Source organism: Temnothorax americanus, unplaced genomic scaffold (assembly GCF_048541705.1).
Source record: "Temnothorax americanus isolate GAGA-0224 unplaced genomic scaffold, ASM4854170v1 Scaffold61, whole genome shotgun sequence".
NCBI classification, from domain to species: Eukaryota; Metazoa; Arthropoda; class Insecta; order Hymenoptera; family Formicidae; genus Temnothorax; species Temnothorax americanus.
The window spans coordinates 544,205-566,516 of record NW_027509762.1 but is presented as its reverse complement, the minus strand read 5'-3'; the positions used below and the strand labels follow the sequence as shown (position 1 = coordinate 566,516).

Sequence of the window (22,312 nt, the reverse complement as noted above, 5' to 3'; positions counted from 1 at the left end):
ATGTTATAATAACTTTAATGGTGCGTGTCCACCTGCGAGTAAAACTCTCGAGATGAGTAGCTCTCGAGATTGATTCTCGCAAATAGACATATTCCTAAAGAGTACCTAACGGAGAATGAATCGCAGCTCTCGGCGAGCGAACTTTTCAAGACCTACTCGCAAATCGACACGACGTTATTTTACTCTCGGAGATCAGCTCGCCAAGCTCGAACGCTGTTCGTATTTTGAGAGCTACATGATGACACAAAGGAACTTATTGAATAATGCGGAAATCATGAACCATTGTAGAATACTACTGTGACAGAAATAAAAGTTTTTTTTAATTTTTATGTTTTGCGAATAAAGTGCGAAAAATTCATAATTTAAAGAATTAGGTAGGAATATTTTTAATACATTTTTGAATTACTTGGTCAATAATTAGTTACACTTTAGTTTTACATAGTTTGCACGTTTTAGTTACAGTGTTGAAATTAAATACATTTTTACATCGCGAATTAAATACATTAAAAAAAAAAAAAAAAAATATTTACATATAAAAATCTAATATCAAGGTATTTCGCAAACTAAAAACTAAATAATAATATCGCACTATGTATTCCACTTCACAACTTGTAAGTCTGTAGAAACTTTTAATTGTTGGGAGTCTTCAATCTTAAGCTCTCTAATTTAGAGCACATCCGGCACCTGCGATCAATCCATTGCTTGACCCAAAAGGTCTTTTTGTTGTTATTTAACATCCTTTTCCTTTTTAAAATAATGCTAGCCACTATAGCAACCGCAAGTTCTTTCGTTTACGCGACATTATGATGTCACCACTCTCAGACATCAACTAAAAAAATACGTAAGTGGATACGGTTTTGAGAGAACTCTCCGAAAGAATACTCTCCGGATTCCCGCGAGATGCTCGCGAGAATACAATGTCAGAGAAATTATTCTCAAATGGACAGTGTCAGAATAACTCTCGAGAGATATTCTCGAGAGTTTTAATCTCGAAAGTGTAACTAATTATTGACCAAGTAATTCAAAAATGTATTAAAAATATTCCTACCTAATTCTTTAAATTATGAATTTTTCGCACTTTATTCGCAAAACATAAAAATTAAAAAAACTTTTATTTCTGTCACAGTAGTATTCTACAATGGTTCATGATTTCCGCATTATTCAATAAGTTCCTTTGTGTCATCATGTAGCTCTCAAAATACGAACAGCGTTCGAGCTTGGCGAGCTGATCTCCGAGAGTAAAATAACGTCGTGTCGATTTGCGAGTAGGTCTTGAAAAGTTCGCTCGCCGAGAGCTGCGATTCATTCTCCGTTAGGTACTCTTTAGGAATATGTCTATTTGCGAGAATCAATCTCGAGAGCTACTCATCTCGAGAGTTTTACTCGCAGGTGGACACGCACCATTAAAGTTATTATAACATAAACAAAAGTTAAAGTAAGGCTTGTGGTAAACCTCGTAAACTTTGACATGCAAAATAATTAAATTTACTAAAATTAAATGTTTTTATTACACATAATTCAAGCTAAACTAATTAATATTATCTAAGGCGTAAGACGTTACGGCAATGCCTATGCAATAGCCAATATATACGTGTGCTACCTACTGTTACTACGTTTACGCGGAGTAAATTATTGTAAGTTACTACAAAATCCCGTTTACGCGAAGGAAAATCTCGTTTACGCGAAAGAATTATCGTAAGTTTAGTATGGGCTGGCTCTAATACTTTTTCGTCGCAGTGTATAACATCGAGTCGCTCTGAGTCGCTCGACGTTCGCCGCGCCGCGCCGCGCCCCGCTCGCCGCTCGTCTCTCGACCCCCACCGCTCGCCGCGCGCCGGGCACCGTGCCAGCCCAGCCAGCCGCCGAGGCCCGCCTCTATCGCTCCTTGTGCGCGCATTCGCTCAGACGTTTTATTTAATAACTCGTTAACTATTGCGAATTTTGCAAAATGGTACGAGACTTTTCTTTTCAGTTTGACCCAATCTACCCCGTCTATTCGGGTGGTTACTTTTATCTTTGACACCCTGTATATATATATATATATATATATGTATATATTTATATATCGCGATTGTTTCATAAAATTATAGTACAGAAAATTGGAATGCATTATAATTCTATAGGTATACTTATGCACCTCAATAGTAAAATAAATAAATAAGAGATAAATCTAAAAAACAGTCTAGATCTCATTTGTAATCATTGATTTTTTTGTAGAATCAAAATTAAAAACTACACTTAAATTGTAATCCCTATACTATAATCTCTATACTATATGTATATACATATATTAAATAAAATTTTTATGTCTCATAATTTTTAATATACCTGTTTAATAGTATATTCATTTATTAAATGATGATTGTGTTCATTCAAGGTACAATGCAGAGATACACAATCTGATTGGAACAGCAAATCCTGAAACATAATAAAAAATAATATCAGTTAGAAAATAAATATTAGTTGTCAAGAATTTTATAAAATATTTTTTTGATATTGTATACCGAATGTTTCTTAAGTACTGCCCAATATTTTAAGAATTGATTTTTGAGATTATTTTATAACTGAAAGGTTTATACAAACATAATTTTCAAAGACCTCGTTTTGGAAATATAGATTGTAAAAAAATCAATAAAATTATTGTTTCTTTTCTTCATAGCTCCTAAACGAGAAAAGAGGTTTCTTTTTCGAACTCGAACTAGTAAATAAACACAGTTATCTTCCTTTTTTATTTATAGTTGTCGTTTTATAAAACGTTAATAGCATAGAAATGGGGTTTACATATACTATGTTACTGCTCCGATCTCATAAGCCAATGGACAGAATTTCTTGCAGATTTTTATAATTTCAGTATACTCGTATTAAAGTTTCTATTATTATTAAAGTTTCTTTCACTTGAGTGGTCAGCATCTCGCCTGGCTGATTTACTTTTGGAAAAAGATCTTGTTACTCATTGGACAGGAGACTGAGGGAGCTTCAGAGGTATTCTAGAAGAAGACCAGTAGGAAAAATGGGCGGTATAATAAACATTCCTAGAAAGCGGAATTAGAAATACCGCAAAGAAGAAACATAACTGATTAAAGCACAATAATGGTTAACAACAAATATCTCTAACTTAGGAATAAAATTAGATACAATATCACATATGTTTTCATAGCAGAAATTCGTTCTTAGTACATATCTATTTTGCTGTATTAAGAAGTAACACCACTCTAGAGGCCCAAAAATAGAAATATTTTTTGTGGTTAAAAAAAGAAAATCAAAAATCTATTAAAAGGTCTTTATTGCACATGTCTTAAAGTGTAACAATGTAAAACAATTTTTTATTTTTTAAATGGCGGCGTTGGAGCCTTGTAAACGTAAGCGTTTTATAGCGGAAAATGCTCTGGAACTTGCAGCATAAGTGCTGCAAATTTTAACCTGGACCAAAAAACCAAAATTTTTCATAATCTGCATGATAATAGCTAGAGAAATACGTAAGGAATTTTTAAAATATTGTTTTTCATAGAAATGGCAAGCATGTAAAAAAAAGTTAATTGAAACTTTCAAACAACTTTTTTTTTTAAATGCTTGCCATTTCTATAAAAAACAATATTTAAAAAATCCCCTACGTATTTCTCTAGCTATTATTATGCAGATTATGATAAATTTTGGTTTTTTATTCCAGGTCAAAATTTGCGTCACTTATGCTGCAAGCCCCGGAGCACTTCCTGCCATTTTTAACACTTACGTTTACAAGGCTCCAGCGCCGCCATTTAAAAAATAGAAAATTGTTTCGTATACTTCATACACTTGGCTTAGTTTACACCGTGCGACCTGATCGCGACCTGACCTATGCCTTGACCTAAAATAGGCTGCTAAACAAAACGTTTACACCATGTAGACCTATGATACTTTTGGTCAAATATAGATAAAAATCCAGTATCCAGTATCTATTGGTACACTCTCTGCACTTTAGGCGGTCTTTAGGTCACCTGCGTTTACACGCGTTACGTCGTGTGACTTAATTTAGGTCAGGGCACGCGAAAAAGAGACCTGACCCAAGCGAGGTCGCAACCGTTTACATCGTCGCGACCTATCGTGTTTAGGTTGAATATAAGGTATAGGTCGCGGCCTAAACGCACGGTGTAAACTGGCACTAAGATATGTACAATAAGGTCCTTTAAATAGATTTTTGATTTACTTCTATTTTTTAACCACAAAAAATTCTTCTATTTTTTGGGTTTCTAGTGGTGTTACCTCTTAATAACGTAAGATACCTCTTGTGAAATTTCGACATCTCGTTAAAACTATGAACTGTCACGCTACTTTCTATATCACAGTTCTGACTAAAATAAAACAAAAGATCGTCTAAAGCAGCAGTTGTTTAACCCATTGGCTGTTTAAGAGAATTTTACTATTTGGGCCAAAAGTGTGTTGAAAAAAAGTTTATCGAATTATTATGAAACTTGATACCCTTATGTTTTTTGGGTCTCTGAATCCGAATATGATGTCAGATTTACAAAATTCAAAATGGCGGATCCAATATGGCGGATCAAAATTACAAAAAATGGTCTGATTTTCATCAAATTTGGTACCCTTATGTTTTTTGGGTCTCTGAATCCGAATATGATGTCAGATTTTCAAAATTCAAAATGGCAGATCCAATATGGCGGATCAAAATTACAAGAAATGTTCTGATTTTCATGAAATTTGGTACCCTTATGTTTTTTGGGTCTCTGAATCCGAATATGACATCAAAATTAAATAATGGCGGGTCCAATATGGCGGATCAAAATTACAAAAAATAAATGGAATTTTATTAATATTTTGAAGTTATTTAGATCTCCGAATCTAAATTTAACATTAGAATTAATATATTCAAAATGGTTAATAAGAAAGAAATTTTACCATTTTGTCCCGCCATATTGAATCCGCCATATTGAATTTTGTACATCTGACTTCATATTCGGATTCAGAAACTCAGAAAACATAAGGGTACTAAATTTCATGAAAATCAGACCATTTTTTGTAATTTTGATCCGCCATTTTGAATTTTGAAAATCTGACTTCATATTCGGATTCAGAGACTCAAAAAACATTAGGGTACCAAATTTCATAAAAATCAGACCATTTTTTGTAATTTTGATCCGCCATATTGGATCCGCCATTTTGAATTTTGTACATCTGACTTCGGATTCGTAATCAGCGACCCCAAAAACCCCCGTGTAACAAGTTTCAAGCAAATTCAAAAAGTTTTACTTTGTTTTTTCTACATTGCGGCTATAGCCGTCATACGCACTCTTGGCCACTTTTATTTTTGCGGCTATAGCCGTCATCGACAGTTAAGGGGTTAACAGCTTCCGCTGCTCACTGACAGAATGTAATACGTAACAGTCTCAATATCGAAGGATGCGGAATTAGGAACAAGGGCGATATTAAGCACAGTTCCCCTAAAATATCTTCAAAAACCAACTCTTAAAATATTGGACAATATTTAAGAAACATCCTAGTATAGTTTAAAACGTTGTATTAAAAAATGTTTTTATATTTGCACATATAACATCTAAAATCAATATTTGAATAATATCCAAATCAATTAAATAATTACTAATCATTGTTTAAATACTCAAGAAATTCATGCTTTATTCAGAAACCTATAATTTGTCGTAATATCCTATTTGTAAAATTTCCAGAACGTATTTTTAAATAAACGTAATGTTAATTTTCTTATATATTTCAATTATATATCAACTTGATTTTTTTTTTTTTTTTTTTTTTTTTTTTTTTTTTTTTTTTTTTGACCAATATTCAGTACAAAATCACGACGTTTCAGCCCTTGATTCTGTACTGAATATTAGCCAGTTAAGTCGATATAATTAAAATACAATTTTTCCAGAAAGATCATAAAAGACATCTTTTAAACTTTCTAATGGATGAAATAGCAATAGTGCCTAAAATTAACTTATGGCTTTGTAATAAACATAAGTAGAGAGACAAACCTGTAATGTGTAAACCCTGGTGAGACCTAGTGATTTTTCGATACCATCCGGTAGATAAGGATCATAGAAGATGACGGTAAAGCCAAAAGCTTTGGCACGCAGCGCAACTGCAGAACCAATCCTACCGAGGCCAACAATACCCAATGTGTCGCCCCGTATCCTTGCGCAGCCAGTCGCCGCTTCTCTCACCTAAAATACACGCGCCAAACAAAATGCGCGAAAAAATTCAATGTTATACAGAAAATTGTCAAGCGATTTTAAGCAATATTATATTTCAAGCAACGATATAATCCAGATCTAATAATTGCAGTATGCTTATAGTTTAATAGTACACCTAATAGTATATATAATATCTCTAATATAATAAGTAATCGTAATAATACAATATAATAAAAAAACAATATAACATTCTTATATAAAACAAATGTATAAATATAATTTATACTATATATACTATAAATAATATAAATCCATTACAACATAACAATACAATTTATGACAGCAATAATACAATTTTAATAGAATAATAAGTAATTTCAATATTACCTTAATATTATAGTTTTCTAATATTTTATTAATTTATTATCTAATTATTAATTTTTAATATATAACATAATACTCTTGGAAATAAAGATTTACCTGTTCTGGTCCTGTGAACTTCTTGCCTTCGCGCACCATATTGGCAAGCCAATAAGTGCGCCGATAAAGATTTAAGATGAGACAAAGAGTAGTGTCAGCCACTTCTTCAACTCCATAGCCAGGCACATTACACACCGCAATGCCAAGCTCGCCAGCTGCCTTGACGTCGATGTTATCTACACCGGAACCGATCCGAACGATAATTCGAAGTGTTTTAAACTTTTCCAAATCCTCTTTCGTCAGAATTATTGTGTGCCACATCAATGCACCCACTGCTTCATTTAATACCTGTGAATACACATTACATTTATTTCCAAATACAGCATTTGTTTTTTTTTCACAGTTGCATAAAATCAATTTCAGAAAATAAAATATTACGTATCAGATATCAAAAATGTATGTCAATATACTAAATATATTATACTGTGCAAAATAACAATACGGAAAATATTAGACACTAAAAAAAATTTACTAAATTACAGTTTTCTAAAACTTACTAAATATAATATTAAAAATATTAAATAAAAATATTAAATATAAACTTTAAATATAATTAAGTAGATTTGACCAGACATGAATAAAATCAATACTTTTAGTTATTAAAAGTATTTTAATAACTGTGTGTAAAATACTAAATAAAAAATGTTCAAATATAAAATAAATAGAAATTAATTTACCATGTAAATATTTTTTTCAATTAAAATGATTTAAAAAAATAAGATACTCGAAAAAAAGTAACGAAGAATATAAACGTAGGATATAAAGAAAGTGCACACTATTGTTGGAACAAGTTGTGCACTTTATGGAACTTTTTATCTAATTTTAAAGTTATATACATTATTTCATTCATTAGATTAACAAATATTTAAAATAAAGAGTAAAACATTCTTAAAAATATGATATGAAGATAATTTATACATCGAAACAGATTTACTTCAACAAGAGAGAACTAGCATATTATTTATCAAATCATCACTCTTTTACATATTACACCAAGTACGTGCATAAATGTGTATTTTAAATCAAAGACAGAGTAAAAAAAATAGGAAAAATATGGAATATCAATATAAGGCATGAAATATTTTAGAAATTATTAAAATTTAATTACTCTACAAAAATGTTTTTGTATCAATATATCATAAACAACAAAAGATTCTTTTAAAACAATTCAACTTAAGTTTCATTATCTATGACATTTTATGTTTTACCCTAATATTTTGATATCTTAAGCTTAACATTTTAATAATGATATTTTAATTCTAATAATTCCTTACTATAGATTCTCTAATACTCTTTATCATACTTTTCTAATAATTTTATTTTATTATAATTGTAATGTATTTTAATTACCTTTTCATGTATTTCTGAAGTGGACTGTGCATCGCAAAAGGCAACAGTTGCAACGTCTTTGAGGATGGGCATTTCGATAGAACAATCACGGCCATCGAGAAGTGCAACCAGTGGCCGCGTTTGGATCGGTCCGTTGGCAATCGGACCTCTCAGATTCTCCATACGAGGGCGTTTGGGCATCATCTTCCGTTTGTCCATCGGTCAGCAGACCGCCCCCCCTATTTTTATTGTTTTCACTGTGCGCTCTCAGTGTCACTAGAAAGAGAAATTACGACCGCTTCCCCTTCTGCTCCAACAAACAGTAAAAGACGACAGAATCTATCTTGACAAGACACTCGCAGCGGAGATGCCTTTTCTAGTCCAATTAGTATAACGTTTTAGCACTCTCGTTGTTTTTTAGGCTTTGTCACACAAACTGCTTTTGCAACACTAACTTCTGGTCGGTCTTCGGGCAAAAACCGCTGAATCTCCAATGCATCACGGCTCGATGAACACCGTCTCCTAAAATTTATCAGAAAAAAATACCATTAATTAAAGAAAAAAAAAGAAAATAGGTATGTTAAACAAAATATTTTCTTTGTTATCAGAATTACGTATCTCAAATACATGTTTATAAAGTTGTAAGTTGATTATAATTGACTTTTTATAATTTATAAGCACTATGTATATGTAAACAGTTCTATGATCAAGTAAAAAAATTAGTTGCTTGACTGAGCTTTTGTCTATCGTATTAACACTTAAAAAATTTCTTCATTTAAATTTTGGTAATTCTCTTACTTGTATAACTCTTAATTTAACAGTTTTATCGTTATGATCTCTATATTGTACTTCAGGATATACACACATTTATGTATTTATATATAATTATAAGATTATGTTATTATATTGATAATCGCTGGCTCTTTATACAAATAATAATAGTCTATTTTAATTAATTATATAACTACTTTTTTACAATTTGTTACGTGATATTCAACTAAATAAAAATTGTGTATCAAGTATATCTACATTTTCTCCGAAATACTGTAATATCGTGATGCTTATTAATAATTCACCATTTTTTTTTGTATTTTATTGCAAATGACATTTGTGCGTCTTATACAGAGAAAGAGGCACAGATCCCAATTACATTACGTTACTACATAATACTTCATATACGATATCAAGTGGTTCCTTTGCAAATATATTAGTTTAAAGCAAACTATAGAATTTCGTCACATTTGCAATCAACTTGTTCACGGAGAAAGCCACATAGACGAAAGCAGAATTGAATGCTACCGCACAGACAAACACTGGCAATGTCATTCGCGTGGAAATAGATTAGACTCGGCCATAGCGTCCATCGAAACGATGTAAGACGTTACCTCACATTGCCTCGCATATCCGCGATCTCACATCGTTCCTATGACTATTTTAACCGAACGCAAATACGATCTTTATATTCGCAAACGCACTTGAACACGTCCCCAAAAACACACAAGGCTACAAAGAAAGCGTCACTTTTGCTCGAGCGGCGTGCTCGAGTCGGTAGCCGCCACCGCCGCTGTCGCCGCTTCGCGACTTTTTAGGTTACCTTGAAACGCGCCGGCTTAACCTGCGCAGTGCCAATAGCGCGTCCCGCTGGCTGACCGACTGACGCGGAATCCGGACTCCGGCCTCCTCGACTTCGATTTCGGGCAGAGGAGCGCGACGATGGCCGGAACGCGAGCGTGGCACTTTAAGGCGCGGGAACGGCACCGCGAAAACGCGATGGAAACGGGCAAAAACCGAAGCACCGAGCACCGCAAGCACCAACGCGGAGGAGGAGGCGCTCGCAGATGCGGGATGCGGCACGGCACGCCACAGCGGCGCTCGGCGCTCGGCGCTCGCTCGGTCGCTCGAGGCGCGCTGGGGCTAATGTTTTTGGTAGCGTTAATAGCGAGGGCGCCTTCTTCAAGTTAGTGAGTGAGCGGGCAAGCGCGCGCGCGGAGCAAGTAGATCTGTTTCAATCTGTTTCCAATCCGTTTTCCGTTTTCGGTGGCAGCGGCGGCAGCAGTAACAACAACGGTAGCAGCAGCAGCAGCGATGGCAGAGAGAAGGATGAGAGTGGTCATGCCCGCGTTTTTGCTGTTACCGAATCTTGTAGGTAATGTGCACGATTTTGTGGTTCTCTTCCGTGTTATGTTCACGATTTTTTGGTTCTCTTCCGTTAGATTCACAATTTTTTTTCCAAAGAAAATCAAAAACTCGTGGACATAGTACGGAAGAGAACCACAAAATCGTGCACATTACCTACAGGATTCAGTACTTAACAGTCAAAACGTGGACAGGACCACTCTCATCCTCTCTGAGCGATGGCAGCGACGATTGGAAATTAATTATCATAATATGGGAGCTTTCCAGCAAGCGACACAACTCGATACAAGTATCGTTTTATCTTTGTTGCTCATTACTAAAAAAAAAGATAGAACGATGCTTGTGTCGACCTGTGTCGCTTGCTGGAAAGCTAGCAATGTTACGCTTACAATAGTTTCACTTTTTGTGCGTTTCGTCATCTGATTTTTTTTCTTGACGTTGATTATCGAAATATGTATATTCAAGTAAGATAAGTGCAAACGAACAGCAAGGGAGTGTACCATAGGTTTTTCAATCATCATGGCCATGTGCGCCAGCCATCGACACGAGTGTTATCAAGGCAGTGATTGGAAATCGATCATTTTGATGAAAGATACTTTTATATTTTTATTCTTGATATTGATCTTTTTATACAGTACGCAACATACTAATACATGCTATATTAATATTAATATAATACAATTACTACAATTTTGCTATAATGTAATATATTATCATAATATATATTATTACTCCTATCATAATATTGTATCACGTAATATTACTATTACTACGTTTACGCGAGCGTTAATTCTGTATTAACTTACGATAATTTACCCGTTTACGCGGAGTAAATTATCGTAAGTTACTACAAAATCCCGTTTACGCGAAGGAATTATCGTAAGTTACTACAGAAGTAACGCTCGCGTAAACGTAGTATATATGTTACTATTATACATTATTATCCCTATTATTGTTACACTAGGAAATGTAATGTATAGAAAGCTATCAGCCATTGATGCTCAGTCAACTACAGGGTTGGATTTGATACGCATTCCAGAAGTTTCATACGTATGTATGATTGCTTATTATACGTAGGATACGTATCAAACTGTGTATGATATTTCTGACATTAACCCTAACCTCAAATCATTTTTTGATTTTTTAAGGAATTAGTTTAATTATTGGTTACATTAAAATATACTTTTTAAACTACAGTAAAACCATATAGTATAACTATACGGTTTTTGTATAATTTGTTTACTATATATTCGAAATTAGTTCATCAGTTTTATTATCAGGCCTGTTCTTTGTGGCTCTGCACTGGTTATCTCCTCTCAAAGTTAAAAACTTTATACATTGTGTATACATCACGTAAACAGTTTCCAAGTCAGTTTTACTCTCTCCCTCCCCCCCTCTCTCTCTCTCTATTTGAGACATAAATGATATCAATTCCTGTTCAAAATAAAAAAGAATGAAGTTAACTGCACTATCATATATTAGATTTATATGATCTGGTATATCATCAATTTTAAACCACTATAAAGTATTTTGTGATTCCTGCTGATTTTATAACGTATAATTTTTAATGCATTCTGAGTGTCTCTAATCTGCATATCAATCTCTCTTGCTGAGAGAAGAAGCTATCTAAATAATTGACATAATTCAAAGTTACGCGCTATACTTGCAAGATATATATATAATTGTAACTTTCTTTCAAATTCTTTCTTTTCAAATTACCAACTAACAAATACATTATATTTTTGAAAAATAGCCAATAAAAATATTTAATTTTAATATTATATTTTAACTTCTTTTTCATATATGTAATTTATTATAACATTTCCATGACTTTACAAATAAAACTCTTTCCTATTTCACTCAAATTAGAGAATAGTTCATAAGCTGGACCTTAAGGTGGTCCTTTCGCGGACCCAGTTAGTCAAGTAACAGTCCGTCATGAGGTAATTGAAAACAAACATAGTGATAAACATTACACAACATCCCAATAATTATAATAATATAACATGATTTTACACGCACGATTTAATCGTATTTAATTATTTACTAATTAAAAAAATATCACAATAGTAGTGCGGTTGGACTCGATTTAGGTTAGGTCAGGCATGACAGTACGAGTAAAGCAATATGCGCGTGGATCCACTACTTATTTAACCTCATATATCAGAGCAAAACATTCGGCAAGCCCTTATTTTCAAGATATGTACGAAATCCGGAAACTTCAGGGAATATTTTAAGACATGAATAATGTATTCATCTGATCGCTAAGTACATGTATTATTCGTTGAAAACCTCGGCCGTGGCGATTTGCATCATTCTATCTTTCTCGTTCATTAGATGTAAACAAGGATAGAATGACAATGGCACGCTCCGCAAACGCACATTTAGAATGACTTATTTCTTGTAAAGTGTCGGTAACCTCACTTGATTTTTCGTACACATGTCCCTTATTACTGTATATTTAACATATATCAAATTTAGGTACTTATCTAATACTTATTCTCACGAAAGGACCACCTTAAATTCCCATATAAATTGATCGATTCAATTTACTTAATTGAATTCTTGCATTACCTACTGTTTTACTTAGTCTCACTATTGTTGCAATATACTTCAATTCTAAAGCAAGTAAGATTCTAGCATAACTAATAATTAACTAGTAATGTTAATATTATAGTATCCAACATCCATTCAATGATTTATATTAATTTGACATCATGTCTATTACTGACTTTTGAATCTTATGGTTTAATCTTTCATGTCAAACATTTACTTGGAATTGATAAATGTGATAAAATTGATAAAATGTCAACCTGATAGACAGCTCCGGAGCAATGTTGCCGGACTTAATAGTCAAGATGTATGAATAGTCGAGATGCGATATATTTAATTTGAAAATAGTTATCGCCAAGAGCGAGAAAGCATTTAATGATACCGTAACTAATGTTTGGTTTGATCTTAGAGTACTTCGAGTTTTCAGAATTACACTAATACTGCAATTAGATTTATGAGATATTATGAATGCACGAATGTATCACAAATTGGTATGACATAAAGGAAACCTTGGATAAACAGAAAGGAGAAGAGAGATGAAGGAGGATAAAGCATTATACATATACTTCCAATATTATTTATATGGCGAAAAAACGCTGAAGAAGTGGAAAGATTACGCAGTGAAGCGCTTACAGATATTATGAATTATCATTATCAGCAATGCGATAAACAGTATGAAATACAGTGAACAATATCAGAGTTTCAATTAATGATTATAAACTTTTTTAAAATTGTATCTTTAATTTAAAAAAAAAGCATGTACATTACCGCGTCGAAAACAATTATAACATAATGTCGTAAAACAATCAGAAGTAAAAAACTCGCAATTAATCGAGTATTTCAGATATTTAAAAATCGGAAGGTATTAGGTGCGTTTAATTATAATAGATCGCTTCAAGAACCACTATCCATGTCATAGTAACCGAACATTTTCTTAATGGTGGAGGAAATGCTAAGTTTACATCAGGGGTTCTATTTGACGTATACATAGTTACACGTATACATTAGGGGTATTCAAATAAGTTAGAGTTTAACGGTTTGACAGGTTATGTCGGGTTAAAGTCGGGTAAAAAGTTAATTTTTACACTTTTAACCCAAAGATTAATGTGATAGGTTAATGAGTCACTTATGTATTTTGCATAACCTTAAAGAGTAGCGCGCCCAAAGTTAATTAATTAACTTTTTACTCGACTTTAACCCGACATAACCTGTCAAACCGTTAAATTTTAACTTATTTGAATACCCTTATAGTTAATATACGGAGCCGTGTATAAGGTACGCCGTAAGTTCTACCAAATTAGCATTCTTAAACTTATTGATAATTAAATATATGAAAATAAACTAAACAAATATTTGCAAAGAATAATAATAATAATAATAATAATAATAATAATAATAGTAAATTACTCGTTTTACAAAAGAATATTAGAATGACAGAGATATAAAATACTTATAAACAAAACAAACCTACCAAACATCGCACTTACAACAAGAATGTACAAGACAAAGGGTGAAGAAAGCTATTATTATCGTACAAACATTATCGTACCAATACGTGGCGCCCTCACCCGAACGAGAATGCCCACGGATCCCACAATCGTCAGAATGGCATTTTCACGAGAAACATGGAGGATTGATCTTCAGCTTTATTAGTTTTAGCCATCATATCTTTGGATCTATTAACTTTGCTTTAGCCTCAGCTATGACTTTATTGCTTAACTTTAACTTTACTAACTTTTGTCAAAACTTTATCAACTGTAACATTGTAACTTTATTATTCTTTATCTTGACTTTATTAACTTTAATCTTTTAGTCTTAACTCTTAAAAAAGAGACTTTATTAGCTTTAATTTTAATTTTATTATCTTTAACTCGAGTTTTAGTCTTTAATTCTAATTTTAAGTTTAATTACCGCTTAGCTTTAATTTTAGCTTAAATTGTAATTTTAATTATTTCAATTTATTGTATTAACAGTATTTGTAAATACTATTAATCATGCGAACTAAAGAATGCCGAAAAATTGAAATCAATTAACTATTACTAATTAATACGTAACTTATTATGTAACTTTATTCATATTTCCGTTCATACATAATGATGTATGATGATATAAAATACCTACCTAATACTATCAATGTGCCATTCTCATTTTGACAAATAATAGCGGCAGAAATGAAAATTAAAATAATTCCTTGAAACGTTTGCATAAGAATGTGTAACACTCGATGCAGCACGTGCAATCGCTAAGCGAATTAGCTCACCACGTGACAAGGATAAATCAAATGCGATGCCTTAATTCGACAAATATTTGAATACCGTGATTTATATCGCATTGCATGAATGAAATAATATTGATGTAATAGTGTTGCAAGTGCGTGTAGCAATGCAGCACGCAGTAAAATTCATTACGCACATAAGTGTTTCAAGATTTTTATTTTAATGCGACAGATTTATACACAATTCGCACATCAGACATTACATTTAAAAAAATCAAAGATAAAAATAAAAAAGTGAAAACAAAGATACTTCGAATTGGTTAAAGAAATTATGAAAGTATAGAGACCAAGAAAAATAATAAAATAAATAAATAGAAGATGAGTAATATTTTTTCTTTACACAACTTTTTTGAATAAAATTAATATAATTTTCTAAGTTTGCATTTCCCTTTCTTTTTTCATCCTTTTCTTTACTTTTTACTTCTTTCTGTCTCTTATATTTATTTCTATTATAATTAATATGTGTGTTTTTCTTTTATTTATCTTAATCTCTTAATTTTTTCTTTTATTTATATTCCATCTTTATAGAATAAATTGGCAGGATACAGCCGTCGAATCTTCGGCTATCGGGTTATCCTATATACATCTGCATACACGCGTCACATACGTAAAGTGGCGCACATAATCAGAAATGTAGTCCGTGCAAGGAAGGCTACGGAAAACGAGATCGTTGCTGGCCTCAGCGAAAGCGAGCGGCGAGGACGCGACACTAACGCTACGTCGTACTCTGCCGAGCCAAGCACTTTGACTTGGGCACATGTTGTGCCAACTCAGCGAAAACGTAAGCTCGTATCATTGAAAGCAAGAGAAGGGAGGCGGAATCGAGCGGGCGAGATTAAACCCTTGTTCGACAGCTGGTAGCGTATATCAAGCGTTATACATGCCGCTTAACAGCAGCAAAGCGATGCATCAAAGAAATATACCTACTTCAGGAAGAAGTAAATGTATTTATATACAAGCTGATAAGTAAATTAATCACATTGTAAGAACTGTTTACTTCGATAAAATTCCGATATGTATAATTGTATAAGTTTTAAGAGATGTTTGATGTACATTATGTATATAACGATAAAAAAGATTATTGCGCAAATAAAAACTTTACTATATATATAAATATATCATGCATGTGTACATATATATATATGTGTGTGTGCGTGCGTGCTGTGTGTGTGTGTGTGTGTGTGTGTGTGTGTGTGTGTGTGTGTGTGCGTGCGCGCGCGTGTTAAAATAGATAAAAATTTGTTTTGTTGTCAATCATCAATAATATAAAATGTGTTAAAGAAAAATATATAAAAGTATAATAAACCAATAAACTCATAAAATTATAATAAACCAAGTTAACTGTACTTTATTTCGTAATTTTTGGACTAATTTTGGACTAATTTTTTAAAGAAAATTTGAGATAAAATGCTTACTTATTGAATACATGTATCGCATATATATATTTTTCAATATTTGGATCACGCGTTTTTTTTTTATAATTTAGATTCGTAAATAAAAATCAAACGATCCTCTTAAAGGGGACACCCTGACCAAGTGGTTAAACTCAACCTTTTGGCTTAATCTCGGTATGCAACAGAGCCTTTCGATTCAGAGGGACACAGACGGACAGATTAGTGCTTAGGACAAGGAAGGGTATAAGAGAACAAAGGTGGAGGTGGGAATAGAGAGGAGTGAGTGGAGTTACGAACGGGATGGGGCACTATGAGGGCGAAGTTATCCAATTATTGTCTAACCTGAGAGCAACTTTACTTGGCAAAGAACTCGTGGATGATAGGGAAGAGAGGGGAGAGAGAAAGCTCCGTTCTGCTGGATTTCCCCCACTCTCTATAATCGCCAGCCACGATAAAGTAAAGTTTGTTTCAAAACTTGCCGTTCTCACCGAAAGAGAGAGAGAGAGAAAGAGAGAGAGAGAGAGAGAGAAGGAGGAGGAAAAGAAAGAGAAAAGTAACTGTGTTTTTGTTAGTGACACGTAAAATTCAAACAACTTCGCTTTTCGACAACAATTGGAGCGATTGAGATGTAATAAACAATACAAAATATTCCAGATTTCTCAATCTTTTACCTTTATCTATCTACATTCATAATGCATATAAATACTTGAAAAATTTTTCAAGGTTAATTTTTGAAAATATTCCTAGATTTCAGGATTAAATCGAAAAAGTTCATGGAGTTTTAGAGTTACGTAATAAAAATCTCAGAATTCCTAGGATTAATTCATAAAGATCTCAAGTTTTGAATTTCAAAAGTTAACTTTTGTAATCGCTATATTTTCAACAAATAAATACTTATCAGCTTTAGGTCTCTTCTATGTTTTATTACGACTAAAACAAAATTTTTCAAGTATGTTTGTTGTTATCATACATCATAGTATTGTATTTTATTTAAAAAAAAAGGAGAAATCCAAAACAGTTATTTAATCGAAGTTTATATTAGAAATATTGTATTTTAAAACTGCTTTAAGAGAAAGAAAGAAGAGAGAACTTCCTCCCAGAAATAAAAAGAGAAAAAAAGGAGTAAAAGGGAGAGAAAGTGAGGAGGGACAAAAGAAAAAGAAGGGGAGAACGTTCCTTATTCCCCAACAAATAATAGAATATTACATAAAATAGAATATAAAATATATGATGAATGTATACAACAAAATATAATAAAATATAAAATAATACCAAACTAAAAATAAAATTCTTAATAAACAATAATAATAAAATAGTAATAAATAATAAGTGAAACAGGACCGATATGATATACAATCACTTAGGGAAAAAACCAGATGAAAATATTATTATTAGGTCAGATCCAATCCAGATCGTAAGTGATATTTTTCTCTAATTGTATCATATTCATCCTGTTTCACTTATTGGTTATATACGTCGTAAAAAAAAGACGTTCTTCCTATTATTAACCGGTTAATAAATATCACATTACTAAATATCATAGGTATGCCTCAGTGATCGAATTGGTAAAGACGGAATATAGGCAGATCCAGGTTCAAATCCTTGCTGAAGTAATATTTTTCGCAATAAACTATTTATAGTAATTTAATAAGAATGTTTATTAGCATCAAAAGTTAAATCGATTATCGATTTAAGTATATGGATTGACTGTTCCAGCAAAGAGATGTGTTTTAAAGACCGACAAAAAATCGGCGCGTAGCTTGCTAAGTTTGAAAAAAAGTATACAAAAGTCACAAAAATATTATTATTATTAGACTACCAAGATCCAGCCTTAACCAAAATAATAATAGTATCAGAGTCAATTCGTCAAAAAGTATCCATCATAAGGATGATGGTATCTAATGCCAAGATGACATTATATCCTATTTTTTTCGAATACAGTTTTTCATATCCCGTGCGAAAAGACTTTGATAGGAAGAAAAAAGAAAGAAAGCGAAGAGAAAGAACAACAAGCAGGGGATAAGGAAGTCGTCCAATTATGACGGAGGAGTATCGGTGGCGGTAGTTCGGCCATTCTCGTCCTTACGAGAGGAAGGAATTGTGGAGGGGTTGTTGCTCTCCGCTCGCCGTTACCTTCCGTCTCCGAACGAACGGCTAAGAGAAGAGTGGTGGAGGGGGAAGGAGAGGCGACTACTTAAAGTTGGCGGAAAGTTTGGTTCGGCAGCAAAGTTAACTGAGTTAAGTTCTCCGCTCCTAAAGCGAAACTTCGCTGCTTCTCTCTAACGTCCCTTTCTCCTCCTTCTCGCTGTGTCGGCACAACTCCTCTCGCCTCACCATTCCCCTCCTTTTCTCGCCATGAACGACGAGCGATTTCTCTTCGACATTCCGGCTTGTCCAAAGGAGTGAATAGTGTGTTTTGGGATTACTGTTTCTTCTTCGTGTCCACACGATTTCCGGTGGTATCTTACGTAAGAGAAAGGAAAGAGATCAGGATACACGGCGTCCCAATTGTCACAAGCGACGATCAGCATGATCTCAAGCATACATGAACAAAAATATCGTGAAAAATTATTCGCGATATTTTAAATACATTAAAAATCATATGTGACACATTAATTATTATCGACGCTATTAAAATAATTTGCGAGTCTATTCAAAAAATTTTTTTTTACAAAAAAAACGGTAATTTAAGTCATCTAAAGAGATTAATTATGCGGATTTAAAGTAACAAAAATTAAGTGCGTAGGATTAACTATAAAATTAATGAACACAATAACCAAAAAATTGTAATTATATCTAACGAAAGATCCTATATCTCCGATGAAGATTAGAAAAATCATAGCATAAGCGAAGTAACGGCCTAACGTAGATTGTAGATTTGTTGAACTCCGCAAATGCAGTTCGTCGGCCTTGAAACTGCACTTTTCTTGCTGCTCTTTTGCAGGCATCGACACATATGCGACGCACGTGGCGAGACGCAAACTCTTCTTCCTCTCTCTTCTTCTCCCCCTCCCTCTCACGCTCGCAGGAAGCAAACGAGCTCACAGATCGATGTAGATACACGCAAGTAGTACTCGGCAGTAAGCTCTTAGGCTAATCGTCTCACTCACTGATTCATTACATGGGTTTCTCGGTCTGATACTGGTGCAAAAATTTCTTAACAAATTATTAACCTCTTTATAAAGTTGCGCGTTTGATACTAAAAAAATCATATTTTGCCACTTTTCGAATATTCGTTGATAGATGTGTAACTCCTTAATTTCGTATTAAACATAAAATTATAAATAAATCAAAGACATAATAACAACATAATTAATTTATTAGATTAGAAATACGATTGATTAAAAATAAAAAACAAGTAGAAACTTGCACATTGTTTCCTCGTAGTTTTTAATTGTGCAAGTAGAAACTTGCACATTGCTTCCTCATAGTTCCTAAGTGTGCAAGTTTTTATTTTATTCGAGGTATAATTATCGGTATTTATTTGTTTTGGCTTCCTCATAGAGGAAGCTTTGTTAGCAAAGGTTCTGATTTCACACTTAACTCTTTTGGGGACTGCGTAAATAATTATATACATTCACTAAAAAATACTAAAAATACTTGTCCACTTAAAAACTAAAACAATACTTTATCGATAAAAAAAATCAGCCCGATATTATAAATATTTGAGATAGCAATTTATTTTTAATTCTATTATATTTTCCAGTCTTTTTTCTACCCCTATTTCATATATAATTGGTTAAAATTTGGTTGATCAGATCAAGTTTTATAAAGCTTCTATGTATGTACGAATTCTTCGAAATTTCAAATGTGTGTAATACGAGATCTGATCAATCAAATTTTAATAAATTATATATGAAATAGGGGTAGAAAAAACTGGAAAATGTAATAAAATTAAAAATAAATCGCTATCTTAAATATTGAGAAAGCGGCAGCGTAAAACACATTTTTCAAAAAAAGAAAAATCTGCATAAAATCTATACCGGTAGACCGATTTCAATAAAATTTGAGGAGGACATACTTTCTATGATACTCTATTTGTGTGCAAAAATTCAAACTGGTATCTAAAAAATTGTAGAAGTAAATGCGTGTACAAAAATCCGTACACGCACGCACGCACGCACGCCCGCACGCCCGCACGCACGCACGCACGCACGCACGCACCCACGCACACACACACACACACGCCCGCACGCCCGCACGCACGCACGCACGCACGCACGCACGCACGCACGCACGCACGCACGCACGCACGCACGCACGCACGCACGCACCCACACACACACACACACACACACTTCCGGACATTTTTTACTAATATTTTCGACATTTTAGAACATTCTAAACCTATTTCCATCAAAATCTCGAAAAAAATTTTTTCACCATTACAAAGCCTCCTCTATGAGAAAGCAATAATATACTACACGTATTTCTATAAGTAAATAAAGTAGAAAATAATTTCAGATTTTTTATTTTCTCTATAAAGTGTTAAATGTAAACACTATTTATTACAATACCTAGATTTTTTAAAAACTTAACCCTCAATTAGCATTGCACACATGTGCTAATTCGCACCACTTTTCTTTCGTTCAGCACTTTATATATTTCAATTTTTCATATAAAAATCATTTCTTTTTCCTAAAATAAAGTGCACTACTCGATTGCCAAGGAAATTTTGGGAAATTTTGGATAAACTTCCAAAAACGGCCCCCCTCCGATTTCGATGAAACTTTGTGAAAAGCTTCGTTTTGGGTCAAAATGAAAGCCCTTAAAAGGAATTTTGGCGACTCCTATGATAAAGCCATTTTTTAAGATAAAATGATAAAAAATATAGGAAAATCTTCATAATTCTACAAGATGTTATAAATTGAATATATACTGTTTGTATTTAAATAATCAAGGTCAGAAGCTAGTATGTATATATATAAACAAGCTTGTAAAGCGCGCCACGAACCCATGTGACATCTCGTTTCGCGTGAAAAGTGTATGCGTGGGGGCAGTAGGTTCCGCCCCCCTGCGAGGAGCTCCACACCTTTTAAACTAGACACATAGTGTGCCTTACAAAGTACATGCGTGAACTATTTCGGGACTACCGCACCTCCCCCGAAAGCACGGGGGTGGGTGTGCGTGAACCTCGGTTCGCGTGGAAAATGTATGCGTGAACTATTTCGGGACTACCGCACCTCCCCCGAAAGCAAGGGGTGGGGGGGTGTGCGTGAACCTCGGTTCGCGTGGAAAGTGTATGCGTGAACTATTTCGGTACTACCGCACCTCCCCCAAAAGCACGGGGGGGGGGGGTGCGTAAACCTCGGTTCGCGTGGAAAGTGTATGCGTGAACTATTTCGGTACTACCGCACCTCCCCCGAAAGCACGGGGAGGGGGGGTGTGCGTGAACCTCGGTTCGCATGGAAAGTGTATGCGTGAACTATTTCGGTACTACCGCACCTCCCCCGAAAGCACGGTGGGTGTGCGTAAACCTCGGTTCGCGTGGAAAGTGTATACGTGAACTATTTCGGGACTACCGCACCTCCCCCGAAAGCACGGGGGGGTGTGCGTGAACCTCGGTTCGCGTGGAAAGTGTATGCGTGAACTATTTCGGTACTACCGCACCTCCTCCGAAAGCACGGGGGGGGGGGTGTGCGTGAACCTCGGTTCGCGTGGAAAGTGTATGCGTGAACTATTTCGGTACTGCCGCACCTCCCCCGAAAGCACGGGGGGGGGGTGTGCGTGAACCTCGGTTCGCGTGGAAAGTGTATGCGTGAACTATTTAGGTACTACCGCACCTTCTCCGAAAGCACAGGGGGGGTGCGCGTGAACCTCGGTTCGCGTGGAAAGTGTATGCGTGAACTATTTCGGGACTACCGCACCTACCCCGAAAGCACGGGGGGGTGTGCGTGAACCTCGGTTCGCGTGGAAAGTGTAATATATTACTAAGCATATTATTTATGTATTCTGCTGTAAGTATATAATAAAAACATTAAATCATTAAATACAAACAGTATATA

General features: G+C 34.1%; 1 protein-coding gene across 6 annotated transcripts in view; it reads right to left on the bottom strand.

Moving 5' to 3' along the window:
• The window catches only part of Ctbp (C-terminal binding protein), an 81,946-nt gene that overhangs the window by 6,000 nt on the left and 53,634 nt on the right, over positions 1–22,312 (bottom strand). For 4 of the 6 annotated variants that reach the window (XM_077420879.1, XM_077420875.1, XM_077420881.1 and 1 more), the window contains exons 2-5: positions 7,971–8,471; positions 6,621–6,908; positions 5,982–6,170; positions 2,329–2,418 (exon numbers count right to left, since the gene is read on the bottom strand). In XM_077420879.1, coding sequence (XP_077277005.1) covers positions 2,329–2,418; positions 5,982–6,170; positions 6,621–6,908; positions 7,971–8,168 — 765 coding nt within the window. In that variant the 5' untranslated portion in view covers positions 8,169–8,471. Of the gene's footprint in view, positions 1–2,328; positions 2,419–5,981; positions 6,171–6,620; positions 6,909–7,970; positions 8,472–9,334; positions 9,516–9,543; positions 10,138–22,312 lie in introns of those variants that run through there. The other 2 variants (XM_077420876.1, XM_077420877.1) reach the window with 2 other exon arrangements.